The sequence below is a fragment of the Panthera onca genome, chromosome E1, assembly GCF_046562875.1.
Source record: "Panthera onca isolate mPanOnc1 chromosome E1, mPanOnc1 haplotype 2, whole genome shotgun sequence".
NCBI lineage: Eukaryota > Metazoa > Chordata > Mammalia > Carnivora > Felidae > Panthera > Panthera onca.
In genome coordinates this window covers 12,036,294-12,051,426 of record NC_138352.1, presented here as the reverse complement: position 1 = coordinate 12,051,426, position 15,133 = coordinate 12,036,294, and the positions used below count along the sequence as shown (strand labels likewise).

Sequence of the window (15,133 nt, the reverse complement as noted above, 5' to 3'; positions counted from 1 at the left end):
TGCAAAACACAGCTCAGATTCCTCATGGTCGCCCTCAAGGCTCTTCTCGACGTGACCCCAGCCCGTATTCCGGCCCTTCTCCTGCCCTTCTCCTGCTCATTTCCACATTTCCTCTCCAGCTCCACAGAATTATTTGCTTGTCTTTGACCACCGTGTACTGATTCTCCTTCATGCCCCGACGCCACCACTCGGTCAACAAAGTGCTGTCCCTTCCCAGGCTATGTCTCTCTGGTGTCCTTCCGCCCTCCCCACCCGGGGTTCCCGCATCCCCTGTGCTATCTCTGTCCTGAACTATACTTACGAGACGGTCATCTGTCTTCCCCGCCAAGCTACACGCTCCTGAGAAGAGGTCCTGCCTTTTGTGACTTAGATTCCGCACAGAAAGCATACTGCTGGCACACGGAGGTTCTCAAAACAAACATTCCTTAAATGAACCAACAGGTGATCGCACGAATGGAGACCGAGGAGCCCAAGGGGCGCCCGTGCGCTCAGCGGGCCGTAAGGGGACCGGTTAATAACAGAGCCTGGGATGGGGGCAGATTACACCTTGCGGCCGGTTCGGTCCACACCGGAGATCAAACTAGATGCATTCAGGGCTTTGAAGGCACGCCCAATGGCAGAGAGCAAGATCGATTTCCTTTGGGAGCTGCCGAACGTTAAATTAACCTTTTTAATCCCTGAAAAGTAACGCACACGGAGCCTGCACACTTTGTGGGCTCTGCAGCCGACTGGGGTGTGGTGGGAGTGGGGCGCGTGTGGGGGGACACCAGCCTTTGGAGCAGCAGAGAGAAAGCTGTATAAGCTGTGTATTTTTTGAGAGAGAGAGAGAGAGAGAACAAAGAAGAATTATGAGAAGCCCCCCAAATTACAAGTGTGGGTTACAATAATTGCTCAATTGTAGACTTCCAGCTTTATTAGACACACACCCCCTCAGCTTCCGCAGCTTTCCAGGGGCTGTCTTGAGTTGACAAAAGTCAAAAAGCTCTGTGGGAATTCTGGCAGGGAGCTGAGAGCGGGTGGTGTAGCCCGTCCTGAGGGCGCGAGGCTGGGACGCAGAGGTCCAAGCCGGGGCCAGGGCTCTGTCTGTCTCCCGGTGGCGCATTCCCCTGGGGAACCGTCCAAAACCCTGGGGGGGGGGGGGTTGGGGGACCTCCAAACCCTGGGGTTTGGAGGTAGAACTCGGCTGTTCACATTTGTCTACGAGGGGGAAGCAGCCGTGGCCCGTGGCCGGTTGCTTTGGAAGTCCTGACGTATTTCTCAGGGTCCTTTAGGGCCCTGGATTCGGCAGAGAAGACCCTCCCATCAGGCTAACATCCATTGTTATTTTCTCCTTTTGCAGCGGGAACATCGAAGCTTCCAAGAGACGTCCTCTCCTCTTTGAGAATTACCACCCACCTCTGCACCCTGGTGGCCTCCCGTTCAATAGCAAATCCCCTCCGTGCACCTGCCTCCCGCCACACCGGCCACCGACACGTTTGGGGGACACGGGTATGCAGTCCGTAGCAGCTGGTGACGATGATGGCTGACACCCTTGGAGCTGTCTTTATTGACCAGCCACCATTCTAAGTGCTTCACAAGAACCGCCTCATTTCATCCCAACAGTGCTAGGAGTTACCAGGTATCGCTTCACCATCGTTGGACTCACGGGGGAACTGAGGCAAAGACCTCGGTGAGGTCACCCACCCGAAGTCACCCAGCCGGCAAAGAGAAGAACCGACGTTCAAAGCCAGCTGCCGAGAACACTGCCCTTGGATGACCTCTGCGAAGGAACACAGTCCGAGGGCCTGCAAAAAAGAGGGGCGTAAGCAGCACTCACAGAAATGAGCCTTCAGGAAAAGAAAACATAGATGAGACACTGCAGAGACCGCGGGCCCAAACTCTCTACCAACCTCGCACTTGCTTGAGGGCCGAGTCGTACGGGGGCCACGACGGCAGGAAACCTGGGTTCTCTCCCCGCGTTCTGTGCACAGCGGATGTGCCCTGGGTCTTACTGGGTTTTGCGAGGCTGGGGTTGGCCACGCGGGTTTTGTAACGCCTGCTGGCCGCGCATTCCCGCGCGTTGCCCTGTATCGAGGGCCCTGGGGGCGTGCGTGTTAACCCTAGCGCCCACACGTGTGCACACAAACACACGCTCCCTGCTCGGAGGCCACAGGCAGCCCGGCACGGTGAGGGGTCGTCTTGCTGTGCTGCGGCCCGGCTCCTCCCAGAGAGGGTGGTGGCCGAGGACAGGGGTCCCCAAAGCGGCACCCAGAGAGCAAGACGCCTCGAGGAGGAGCCCACCGGGTGAGGGAAGGCGGGGGAAGGGGAGCTGCGTGGGGAGGGAGCTTCCCGGAGGATCCTTCCACACACCCGCCGGCAGGAACCAGAGCCACCCAAGGGCCAGAACGGGGACCCCGTTCCCTCCTATAGGGTGGCATCCGGCAGGGGGTGGGGGGAGGCCGCGCCTGGGGCGCCAAAGGTGAACACCCAAAGATGCTCCTGAGCCCCTGTGATGAGCTGCCCGCCCGGGTTAATCTGTTTGCCAATCCTGGGACTCGGCAACCCCGCCCGAGGCCACGTCCGCACCCCCACAGCTCGCCCACTGGGAGACACCCCCCCCCACCCCCAGCCCCCGTCTCTGCTTTCCCAGAGCAGCTGTCCGGAGGGCACGCCTTTCCTTCCCTTGGCAGAGGCCCCCTGCTTCCTCGGGAGACCCAGGGATGCACACTTTTCTCGTCGTCGTACTCGAACATGCCCGGAACCACATCCCCCGCCGTGAGACGGGCCTGTCCCAGACCCAGAGGGGCTGAGACACAGACATCCTTTTTTTCAAAAAATATTTACTTAAAAAATTGTGCTAAAATATACCTAACATAAAAGTTGCCGTTTTAGCCTTTAAAATTTTTTTAGTGTTTATTTATCTTTGAGTGAGAGAGACAGAGCGTGAGCAGGGGAGGGGCAGAGAGAGAGGGAGACACAGAATCCGAAGCAGGCTCCAGGCTCCGAGCCGCCGGCACAGAGCCCAACGCGGGGCTCGAACTCACGAACCTGAGATCGTGACCCGAGCCGAAGTCGGACGCTCAACCGACTGAGCCCCCCGGGCGCCCCTCATTTAGCCTTTTTAAAATGTACAGTCGGAGGCATTAAACACGTTCCTCCTGTTGTGCAGCCATCACCACTGGCCCTCGTCAGAACTTTTTCTCTTCCCAGACAAGCTCTGTCCCCATAAACACTGACCCCCACCCCCTGCCCCAGGCCCTGGTGCCCAAGGACATTCTGAGGGTGAGCCGTCCTGGAGCCGGAACCCTAGCCCCCTCCCCTCGTGGGGCTCCTGGCGGGATGCAGAGGCTGGGGCGCCACCCTAGTCCTGAGCGGTGCCCACCCTGGCCCGGCTAGCTGCCCCTAGGATTTCGCTCCGTGCTCCGGCCCCTGGACTCAGCCCCGCGTGGCTGGGTCCCTGGCCCCTCCCTCACGGGGGTCCCTCCATGTGGCTGTTTCCTTCAGGGGACTTCTATTTCTTCGTGGGATGGGCTCCAATAAAGTCATTAATCCGGGAGATGAAGGGGCCGGGGTGGGGGGGGTGGTTCTCCACATGCCAGGACTTGCTGGTCAGCCTGATGCTGGTGTCCCTGGCACCCGAGGAGGGGGAGAGGAGAAGGGGAGAGGTGGGAGGAGGGGAGAGAGGAGGAAGGGAGAGGAAGAGGGTAGAAATGAGAGGAGGGGGAGGGAGGAGGGGGAGAAGGGAGGAGGGAGGAGTAAGAAGGGGGAGAAGGGAGGAAGGAGAGGAGGATAGGAAGGAGAGGAGGGGGAGGAGGATAGGAGGGGGAGGAGGGGAAGGTAGAAGGGGGAGGAGGGTAGGAATGAGAGGAGGGGGAGGGAGGAGGGGAGAAGGGAGGAGGGGGAGGAAGGAAAAGAGGAGGAGGAAGGAGGAGGGTAGGAATGAGAGGAGGGGGAGGGAGGAGGGAGGAGGGAGAAGGGGGAGAAGAGAGGAAGGGGAGGAGGATAGGAATGAGAGGAGGGGGAGGAGGATAGGAGGGGGAGGGAGGAGGGGAGAAGGGAGGAGGGGGAGGAGGGGGAGGGAGGAGGGGGAGGAGGGTGTTGTGGGACCAGCGCAGGAGTTCCTGGCCCTGACACTCTCCTAGTGATTAGTTTTTAAATCAGGCAAGCGGTTCAAGACCCACTCACTCCGGGCAGCTTTAATCACTCATACTCCCTCTTTATTCTCATTATTTACAGCCGTCCTCTCTGCCGGAAGGAAGGAAGGTGCTTTCTCCCTGGGCTCTGGGCACTCAGCTTCAAGCCCTGCGCCGCCACCGGCCGCCTGCCCCGGGGGACCGGGCCGGCACTCTGCACGGGACCGCGGAGGGCTGGCCGGGGGCGCACTCCTTCGTACCTCGGGTGTCCCCGGAGCCGCCCTGCAGCCCCGTGGGAGAGTGGGGCTCACACAGACCGGAGGAAGGAGGGTGGTGAGGCCACCTTTGCAGGGCTGCACGGAGGGGCTGGGCTTGGGGGAGAGTCAGCCCCGCCGACCTCTTAGCAGTTGCTGATATTATCAGAGAAAACCCAGAACATCTTATTTTCTGGGAAGGCCGGTGCCCTCGGAGTAGGGGCCGGGCTGGGGTCTGCGGCCAGCCCGGGTCGGCAGAGGGTCGGCAGCCTTCCCGGAACTCTCCAAGGACGGGCTCTCGGGTTTGGGCTCCTGGCAGCGACGTTTTCATCGGCGACCGACCCGTGTGCCTGTACCCCTGACACGGGCGGGTTCCGATCCCCCGGGCCCCTCCTGGCTGGGCCTGGGGGCGGTGCACACATCTGGAAAGCGTTCTAGACGCCAAGGCAGGAAACGCATCTGGTCTGCACAGCGAGTCCCAGTCTCCGCCATCCGGGACGCCCAAGCTGGGCCTGAGCTGGGCCCAACCTAGCCTTCCTCAGGGGGAGAGGAAGGGGAGAGCAGGGGTGAGGGGGAAGGGCAGGGCGGGGGACAGAGGGCTCCTGCCCCAGTGAGGGAGGAGACAGCCTCACTCGGGCTCCCTGCTGGGTCGGAAAGGGGGTGGCTGGGGACCCCTGCAGGGTGGTACCTGAGACAGAAAACCTCCAAAGCCCTCAGCTACACGCACTGGGGTCTAGCCCAGATGTCTGCATGGCTCCGTCCTCCCTCTCGCCCCCCAACTTCCTCTCCCCAGCACCCCAAGCCCCAGGGGCCCCCAAATCCAAGTCAGGCAGGACACGAGACAAAGCACAGGAACATTAATGCTATGGAACTCCGCCCCACCCCCCACCAGAGTTGGCACTAGGGAGGGGGATGGTGGGGCTTTTCATTTCTTTGTGGCGTATTTTCGCTTCTGGCATTTTCCACGTTGTCTTTCCGCGCATAGGCTACCTTTGTAGTTGGAAAGGAATGTTTAAAAATGGCAGGGAGCGCATCCATAAATACAGATCAAAAGGAGACCCCCTTAGCTGATTTCCACCTGGCTTCTTCCCCAGGTGGAGCCCACCTGCTCTGGGTCCCCCCCGCAGGTGCAAGTTCACACACAAGGCAACTTCCCCAGCTTTGGAAAAGCCACAAAATTGCCTATTGATTTAATCATCTTCTGGCTTGTTCGGGCCCGGCAGGCCACAGCAGGGAAGACGTGAGCTCAGGACACCTGGGTGCCACAGCACCCTCGGGACATCCCACCCCCACACAGGGGCTCAGAGCCAGCATGAGGCTATGGCTGGTCCTTGGGACCTCCTGCTCCCCCCAGGATGTGTCGGCAACAGCCTGCGCCTTGCAGCTCCTTAGGAACCCCTTGGGCCAAGGAGTCTGAGACCAGGGGCCTGAGCGGTGGGAGAAGGTGGTGTGCAGTCTACACAGGGTGAGCGACTTGTCCAGCTCGCCCAGGACCTTCCTTCCTGGGTTTAGCACTGAAAGTCCCACGTCCCTGGAAAACTGGGACAGTAAGCCACCTGGATCTACAACAGGGGATTTGCTTGGTTGGGGGAGGGATGGAGAGCCCCATCACTGCGGGCATTCACGGACTGCCCTTGGATGGGAGTGTGGACGGGGGTGTTCTGGTACCAGCCAGACGTGGTAAGTAGGCCCCCGGGGCAAGGAACCCCGATTCCTGAACTGAGACCAAGGCTGGGAGAGGGAGTTGGGCCCTGGGGAGGGTCAGGTCCAGAGACCAGCTGGTGCACAGGGATGTGCCAGCAGGGGCGAAAATGGGGACGCTTTTCATCTGGAGGAGGGAGCGGGGCTTCAGGGTCAAGGAACCGCCAAGAGAGAACAGATCAGAGCCTGAAGGGCCGGGCCCAGCGGCCCCCACATCTGGACTGACTCTCCTCCTCCTCTGGAGCCCACGGCAGACATCTGCAGTCGGTAACAGACCTCGGGATCCTGGAAGCAGGGGCCCCACGTGGCCACCGTCCAGTGAGCCATTCTTTAAAATGAGCCCACCTGCCCGACAGAAGGGCTGGCTGGGGAGGTCATCTCGAGACCTCGCAGCTCGCAGGGGGCAGAGCAAACCTGGGACCCCAAATCATCGGAGTCCCAACGCGGGGACTTGTGCTTACCACCTTGTCCCTGAGGCCTGGGGACAGAGGGGGGAAGGGGGTGCCGCGGGCTCAACAGCACCCACCCCCCTCCCAAATTCACGTCCTCTCAGAACCTCGGAGTGTGGCCTTATTGGGAAATGGCATCTTTGCAGGTATAATTAAGGGAAGGACGAGCTGAGTCATCGTGGATTCGGCTGCACCCGAAATCCAATGGCAACGCCTTAGAAGAGGCAGGAGAAAAGGGGACAGCGTGGCCTGCCGACCCCTCGATCTTGGACTTCTGGCTTCCAGGATGTGAGAGGACAGACTTCTGTGGTTTTAGGCCCCCCACCTGTGTGTGGTGGTTTGTGATGTATAGCAAAGGGCTCCGGGCCTCCTTCCCCAGGCCCGTGGGGGGTGTGCAGGGATCCCCCGAAGGCAGCCTCCTAAACCCGTCTACTGGGGCCCATGCTCTCCAGAAGGAAGTTCACCAGTATGCAGTTACTGTCAAATACGGACCAGTTCATAGGGTTCGATCTGGTAAAATGAACTTCAAGAAGAAAAACTTCCTTCCCAACGATACAGGGAGAGAAGCGGCTCATGGCGCCTTCCTGTGCAGACCTTTCAAAGCCTCCCGAGAAATGAATGAATTAGGAAAACTTTGCCCTTCACCTTCCACATAAGCAAGAGCTTCTAAGTCCCCTGACGCCGGTTCCCCAGCCAGAGACTGAACGGGCCTGGAGGCCACGCCGATGCCAGCTTCCTCGCAAAGGGGAGCGGTGCCCCTGGGGTCAGGAAGAGAGAGAGAGAGAAAACCAAAAACCAAAACCCAAGAAGCCCTTTCCAGGTTTGCATTTGGAACATTTATTTCAGGAAATACATTTCCAACACTTTTGTTATTTATACAAAAAGACGAATTTCTCAGGAGGCACATAGCAGAGGGCCACTGTGGAACAGAGCCCAGTGAAACTCACAAGTTTTCAAAATCTGGCTACAGAGAAGGAAAGCGAGAAGCCACCCCAAGGCCGTGCCCACCGCGGAGGCCGGGAGGCTGGCGCCGCTCGAGGCCGCCCCGCGCCCCCGGGGCCCCCACGCTGAAGGCGGGGTTTCCTTCGAAGTCTTGGGTCTTGGTTTTGGCAAAAACGCGGCAAGTCGGCAAGTCAACAGTTTCACCAAGGGGTCCTTCCTGTCTCGGGTGGGGGGGTGAGCGTGCAACGCAAGGACATCGTACGTGCACACCCACACGCACACGCACAGGCCTGTCCGCATCCCCTTCCTCCCGAGGCTCTTCTCGGCGGCGGCAAGAAGCCAGCGGGGGGGTGTGTAAGACAGACGTGTACCTCGCCTGCATCTCGTCTCATCTCCTCGACCTGAGCCAGACCCCACGCTCTCCGGGAGGCAGGAGGGAGCGCGTGTGATCTGCCGTGCGTGGCTCGGACGGTGCCTGCCTGCCGGTGGCCGGTCGCCCCGTGGAGACAGAGCGTGGGGGGGCGGGGGCGGCAGAGACCGGCTGGGCCACCGTTGGGGAAAACCCGTTCTGCAGCCCCACCGACCTCGGGCTGTGCACAGCTGACTCCTGACCTCTCCCTCTTTGGGGGGTGGGGCGGGGGTCTTTACCGTGGGCTCCGCGGTGGCAGGAGCCCGGGGACATCTAGGGCAACAAACAGCCTGGCCTCCCACCTCTCGGGGTCATGGTGTCAGTAAGGCCCGGGTCGGGGGGGGGGTGCTGAATGTGTATCTGGGGTGACCACCCACGCAGAACTGAACCAGAGCATCTTGGGCCAGAGAGATGTCTAAACAGGCAGACAGACAGACACACACACACACTCTCCCAGTCAGATGGCGGTGCAGGGCGAGGTCCCGGGGACCACTGGGGCCTCTCGGCACGAGCCTGGCCCCCTGCTGCCCGCACCTGCCACCTCTTTCTCCCCCAGCATCTCCACCAGATTCACTTGCTCGGACCTTCTCAGACGTGGTGGGCGGGGGCTGGAGTGGGGTGCATCCTTTTCCTTCCTTTGAATGACTCAATCCCGGGGGGGAAGGGGGGACGAGGGAGAGATAAGGACCCGTCTCCCTGTCTCCCCGCGCTGCCCCGAGTTGCGGTGGAGGGGACGGTGGGGTGGGGGGTGGGGGTGGGGAGCGCTGGCTCGTGGACGGCTGAGATAAAGGCACTTTCTGCTCCAGGACGAGCGGGCAGGTGGGCGGGCGGGCAGCAGCCAACGGGCCTCCCCGTGTCTAAGCAACTGGCAACTTGCGTCTCACAGAATTGACTATTCTGCCCTCGGGTGGGGCAAGGGCGGGGGCTCTGAGTTATGGCCGGGGCCTCGGAGGGAGGAGGGGGCAGGAAGGGGGTCCAGGTCACCAGGCCGGCGGCCGCTCACGGCCACCATGCTCGGAGGCTGTGGCCGAGGGCCACCAGGAGCCGGGCCCGGGGTTGGGGGCTGGCCCTCATCAGCGGGTCCTCTCCTGCTCCTCTTGGCCATGGGACGGCCAGAGAGGCGGCCTCCTCTCCGAGGCCCGCCCGATCCGGGCCCCACAGTCAGCGGCTAACAAGGAACACACTCAGGAGGGCACACGCCATCTTGTTACTGGGCAGCGTGTAAAGGGGCGGAGAACGATGACAAACGGAGGAAATTATATAAAATAAAACGGGGCGTGTGGGCGGGCCTGGGGGTGGCGGTGGAAGGGACTGGGGGGCGGGGTCCTGGGGGGTGGGGGGGGGGTCTACATCTCCTGGGCTTCTGGCCCCTTCTCCTCGACGCCGTTGGACGTGCTGCCCTCGTGTAGACGCTTCACCCGGTACGCTTCGAAGTGGATGCTGCTGGTGATGTCCTTGATGTTCTGCATGTGTGTCCTGGGGGTGGGGGGCACGGGGAGGTCACAGGGCAGGCCACGGGCAGGGCGGGGGCGGGGTGGGCGCTGACCCAGGACTCCCACCGCCTGCCCCCTTCCACCCCCCCCCCCCCAACTTGGCTCTCAGGGGGCCCTCAGGAGGGCTCCCAAAGCCCATCAATGGGGCGGGGTAGGGGTGGGGGGGGGGGCAGTCTCCGTGGCAACCCAGACCCTCTGAGCACACACTAATGCACACGCCCGCCCCTCTGTGTCAAGCCTGTGGCCAGTCCGGGCTGGGTGCACACTCCGAGGGGACAGGGCTGGCCTGTCCTTGCTGCCACCTAGAAGCACCAGGCCAGTGGCTAGTGAAGAACCACCGGTCCAGGGGAGCGGCCTGAGCTGGCGTGCTGGTCGACCCTGCGGTCCTGTGCTCAGGCTCTCCTCCCCCTGCAGCCCAACAGGAGAGACTGGAGAGGGGGGTCAGAAGGGCTTACGGTAGGGGTCTTTCGCAGCCAGACCCTCCAACACGGTGGGGTCACTCCTGGAAGACATGTCCCACCCCTAACCTGGGGGCCGCAGGAGCCACAGCAGGAGGCCCGCCCTCTCCAATCACTCGCCCAGGCCCAGCCACCTGGCACCCTCTCGATGGCCCGAGGATGGCTACTTCCGGGCAAGGAGAAACCTCTGCTGGGTCCAAGCGGTGGGGTCCGGGGACACTGGGATGGTCGCAGGAGACACCACCCCCATGCCCGGCATACAAGGACCCCTCCCTGGGGCCCTGAATCTCACGGGCTCAGGCAGCTGCAGTCCGAACCTGGCCCCTCCCGTCCAGGGGATCTTATCATACAGATTAAGAAGGGTTTTCACTTCCTGCTTCATTTCCCCGGAGGCGTTTTAGACCACGGGCTTCCGAGGTCCTCCTGGGGGGGGGGGGGATGTGCTAGCTGCTGTCCAGGACCCCCGCCTGCTCCCCCACAGTCCACGCTCCTGATTTAGGGCCTTCTGGGGTCTTCAGGGGGCCAAGGCCAGCACCCCACAGCTCCCTCTCACCTGATAAGGAGGTCCCGCAGGTAGGCAAACTCACAGTGGGTGGTGTTCTCAACTGAGGAGACAAAACGGGCTTTAAAGTCACTGGACGCCCCTGCCCCGGCCCCGCCTCTCCCCTGCCCCCCAACCCCCCCAACCCAGTAGATCCTGGTGCCCAGAGGAGGCTGGGCCGGTCGGCAGAGGAGTCCCTGCTTCATCCACGGGCACCAGGCAGCTGGCAGGCACCCGGTTCCACGGATCCCACCGTGGTGGGCCTGACCGGGCTCCTGTCCTCCAGAGGGTTCTGTCTAGCAGGGACACGGCCCAGGAACCAGCCGGGCAGCAGTGGGGAGAGGGCTCCCGTAAGGCAGGCCGCTGCTCCCCGCTGGGGACCAGGGAGGTCTCCTGGGAAGAGCAGCCCGTCCCAGGGGATCCCGGAGGACAGGAGGGGCGGGTAACAGAGGCAGGCAGGAAGTCGAGCTGGGATTTTAAAGAAGCGGCCAAAGTGGCCCGCTGGGTGTCTTCCCCACGCGCACACACAGGACGCACGGGGACGCGTACTGTGCGTCGCCATTTACATCAAGCTATGGAACCAGCAACGTGGAAGGCCCGCGTTGCCTGGTGACACCCAGAGGCCCCAGGGAGCGACAGGCCCAGCGGTCGCTCTACTTTGCGCACTGGCAGACCTCTCGGCGGAGAGGTGAGGGGCGCCGTCTGCCCTGAGGGCGGAGGGCGGAAAAGGTGCCCGGCCCTGCACATTTAATCCAGTCTTCACATACCCCACGAGATACCACTCTGGCTCCTCCTCTGTGGGCACGAGTCTGTCCCCCTCGCCCCCCACAAGCCGGCAGGCAGGGTCGGGGCGCAAAACCCCCAAGTGCCTCCGCCTTGCCAAGCTGTCTGGATTTTACCCCCACTGCCTCTTGCCTGGGTTCTACCCTCCTCCCCCCACGTCCCCCGCCCCCGCGGGGCTGGGCCCCTACTAGAACCTTCTGCCACCTAACGTGGAGCAGCAGCGAGAAACGGTGGCAAGGACGGAGCCCCGAAGCTGGGAATGTGAGCCTGTGGCTACTGCTTCCTGGCTTGGGGAAGTTCCCTGGCCTCTCTGACCACCCCCCCCCCGTTTCCTTGTCTGTAAAGCGGGGAGGAAATGTCACCCACCTCTCAGGGACACGAGAGGCCTGGATGAGCTAACCGTGTGCTTCGTGACCCCCCACCTTCCTCCCGAAGACGCTGCAGGCGGTTTCCGAGGATGGGTAAAATATCTCGGGAGGGCGCACAGCAAGTTGGAGAGAAGATCAAAGAAGCAAGACCAGGGATGGGGCAGGGTGGGCAAGAACGAGGCAGAAGCGCTTAACAACCACGCTTGCCGGGGGCGAGCACAGGGCGGCCGGTCCCCTGGCCAGTCATCAGTGCACAGGGTCCCGGGGATTAAGAAGCCACCTGTGTTCTAGGACGTGCAACGGTTCCGAGATGGGGCAGAAGCCTCCTCCGGGTTCCTCGGATGGGACACCCACCACCTCCCCACCGTCCTTACGAGGTGCTGGGGGGCGGTTTCCCAGAACAATGTCAAGGTGAGCAGGTGCCACGGCACACAGGTCACGGGATATGCGGGCTCGAGGCCCCAACACAGGTGCCGGAGGCAGGAACCAGCCCCACGATTCCTGCGCGCCTGAGCTGGCCACCAGGGGGCAGCAGAGGCGTGCCCGTCACTGGACTGCCCCTCAACCCTCTCGGAGGTCCCCGCTGGCCTTTCTTGTAGGACACCCCTCCACCCTCCAAACCACGCGCCCGTGAAAAAAGGGCCCTAAGGGGCAACGTTTCAGGACGAGCCCAGGTAAAGCCTGGTGGAGAGACTGTCGCGTGGGACACAGAGGTGAGCGGCCCCCACAGAGGCACGTCCGGGATCGAGGCCCTTAGACGAGGGGAGAGCTGCGGAAAGGCAGACCCAGCAGACGCTGGAGAACACCCAGGCAGAGGCTGGTTTAGAACACACCGCCCTGCACCGAACCTGCCAGCACCGGGTACCCCAGGAAGGTCTGGGGACTCTCCACGCTTAGAGCGTTTGCCGCCCCCAAAGCTCCAAGGTCTTTGGGACATTCTCCCGTTTTGCTAAAGTCTCGGCCCATAGTACCCATTTCAAGGATGGTGAAAACTGAGGCCCCGGGGGGGGAGCTAAGGGACTTGCCCCATCTCACAGAGCGCCAGGGGCGGGAATGGCTGCTGAACAGGCCCTCTGGATACTGCGCCCTCAGCCACGGGCTCGAAGAACACAGTGGCCCATCTCAACCTGTCCTTTCTCCCCCGTCTGTTCTAAAGCGGGAGGAAGGAACAGAACGGACGGTGGAGAAATGCCCGGGTGCAGCCCACCTAGGGTGTTACCGCCCGAGCGGCTGACCCGTGTCTGCCAGAACCCCATAGATACTCGTGAGCGACAGTTTATGTGGAGAGAATGTCTGAGGACGTCATTGAGATAAAGAACCAAAGCGGTGGCCATCTTGGATTTCGGGTGGACACTAAGGCAATGACCAGTGTCCTTCCGAGGAGACGGAAAGACAGACACGGTCAGAAGGCTGAAGGCGGAGCGGAGACCGGGGACGCGCCAGGGGACGCGGAGGGTGGCTGGCAGCCACAGGAGGGAGGCCCGGAACACATCCTCCCTCAGGGCCTCCGCAAGGAACCAGCCCTGCTGACATCTTGACCTCTGGCCTCCAGAACTAGGAGGGTAGGTCTCCGCTCCAAGCCACCCAGTCGGTGCTAATTTGTGACAGCAGCCCCGGGACGCGAAGATGTGGGGGTCTCAGTAAATTCTGCAGGGGGTGCGGGCCGCCTGGCTCTCGGAGCCGATGGTGCCGGAAGCCCACCCCCGCGCTAGGCCCAGAGAAGTGTGGTAGTTTGTCCAGGGTCACACAGCGCGCCTCTGAATCGGTAGCCCCGGAAACCCAGAACTCGGCGGGATCACGGGGCGCTCCCTCTCTGGATGTTCCCCTGCCCCGTGGGCGGTCGGGATGGAGGTACGGTTCCATCAGCGAACGGCCGGGCCGCCCTGGACAAGCCACTTGCCCCCCTCCCTGGGGCTGAGTGGGGCAAAGCGATGGACGCGGTCCCCAGAGCACCCAGTACCTTCGATGGTGCCCCACTTGGTTTTCCTTCCGAGGATCCTCCTTCCGTTCACTTGGTACTCGTGGTCGCTGCCCACCACAGCGAACGGGATCATCTCCTGCGGGCGGGACGGGCAGCGCGGGTCACGTGTGTGTGCACAGGCCGGTCCGCGCCCGGGGCCCCTGGGAGGAGCGGCCCTGAGCCCGCGGCCCCCCACCACCGAGACCCTTGGCCTGAGGCGGCCACGTGGGCTCTGACCCCTTCCGGCCCAGAGACCGCGTTCTCACGGCTCAAGGCCATCACACCCGTGACCCCAGTCCCCCCCGGACAGGGCTAGGAGACCCCGCCGTGTCCTCTGGCGGGAACCGAGGGGCCTCTGGGAACGGCGTCCGGCCAGTCCGCTCACCCGGAACTTCTCGTTCACCAGCCGGTCCTCCGAATCCTCGTCGAACTCCTTCTGGGGGTACACGTCGATGCCGTTGGACAGCAGGTCCGCGGTGATCTGGGGGCCCGGAGGGGAGAGATGTGGGTGCCGTCCGCACAGCGAGCCGGACTGGCCCGCCAGTATCTGCCCACGCTGTGGCCTCCAGTAAGCGAGTGGCCCGGGCCTGGGGTCAAGGGCAGGCTCTACGGGGGCAGGCGACCCTGGTATCTCCAGTGCTGGTGCCTCTTGAGTGGAGGGGGGCAGCTGCAGGCCCGCCAGGAGAGACGTGCAGCCGCCCGAGGGAGCCGGGTCGCTGTTCCTGAGCCCCGGGCTGTCTACTCTCTCCAGCTCATCCCACCCCGAAGACAGCAGCTCAGGGTTGCGGCGTCCTCCCTCGAGCTCTACCTGGAAACCCTCTGTCACCGCAGGCCCCGGATGCCGCACGGGCCCGACTGTCCCCGCCCTTTACAGCACCTGCTACCCGCCATGCACGACATTCCCGTGCACGGCCGTCATTTCTGCCATAAGCACAGACCCACACCCGTGAGCAGCTTCAAGGGGCGTTCTCCTTCCTTCTCCCTCCTGCAGACACAGCCACGGGAGACAGTCCTTCCCTAAGCATGCTGGGAAAATCCCCAGCATCGGGGCCTGTGGAGCCTGGGGGATTAGACCGAAGGGCCTCCTCGCTCACGCCCACTGGGACGGAGGCTCTGCGGGGCCCCGGCGCCTCGGTTCTCCAGGTGGTTCTGACATGTGGCCGTGTGGAAGCAGCAGCCCAAGGCGCATCCTCCTGCTCGACAGCAGCCCGAAGTGGGGCCACACGGCAGGGAAGGGAGGTGCGGCCACCTGCCCCCCCACCCCACCCCCGGTGGAGACCACCCGTTTCGGATTTTTCTCCTCCAAGAAAAGCCCGGCGTGCTGTGTCTGACGGCCCCCGCGAGGAGGAAGGTGGAGAGACCTACCCGCTGTTTGAAGTAGACCCTCTCCTCCAGGGTCAGCGTGTCGGCCTTGGCGATGACGGGGACGATGTTCACTACTTTGCTGAGGCGCTTCATGAACTCGATGTCCAGGGGCCTGAGGCTGGAACAGAATGGCCTGGATGAGTGTTGGGCCGGCAGGGGGCGAAAGCACGGGCATGGGATGAGAGAGGGACGGCGGCCTGCTCCCGGGTGGGTGCACGTCAACAAGGCCAAGGCCGTGGGCTGAGTGCCGGCCGAGCAACAAGTGAGGGACGGCAAGAAGGAAGAGCCAGACAGGAGC

At 62.6% G+C, this 15,133-nt stretch overlaps 2 protein-coding genes across 10 annotated transcripts in view; both read right to left on the bottom strand.

Moving 5' to 3' along the window:
* Positions 1–15,133, bottom strand: part of TMC6 (transmembrane channel like 6) — a 157,624-nt gene that overhangs the window by 130,070 nt on the left and 12,421 nt on the right. The gene's annotated exons all lie outside the window — the stretch shown is intronic.
* Positions 7,330–15,133, bottom strand: part of SEPTIN9 (septin 9) — a 145,052-nt gene continuing 137,248 nt past the window's right edge. For all 8 annotated transcript variants that reach the window (XM_078438097.2, XM_078438098.2, XM_060645256.3 and 5 more), the window contains 5 exons: positions 14,836–14,953; positions 13,856–13,951; positions 13,471–13,567; positions 10,372–10,423; positions 7,330–9,343 (listed from right to left, as the gene is read on the bottom strand). In XM_078438097.2, coding sequence (XP_078294223.1) covers positions 9,214–9,343; positions 10,372–10,423; positions 13,471–13,567; positions 13,856–13,951; positions 14,836–14,953 — 493 coding nt within the window. In that variant the 3' untranslated portion in view covers positions 7,330–9,213. The remainder of the gene's footprint in view (positions 9,344–10,371; positions 10,424–13,470; positions 13,568–13,855; positions 13,952–14,835; positions 14,954–15,133) is intronic.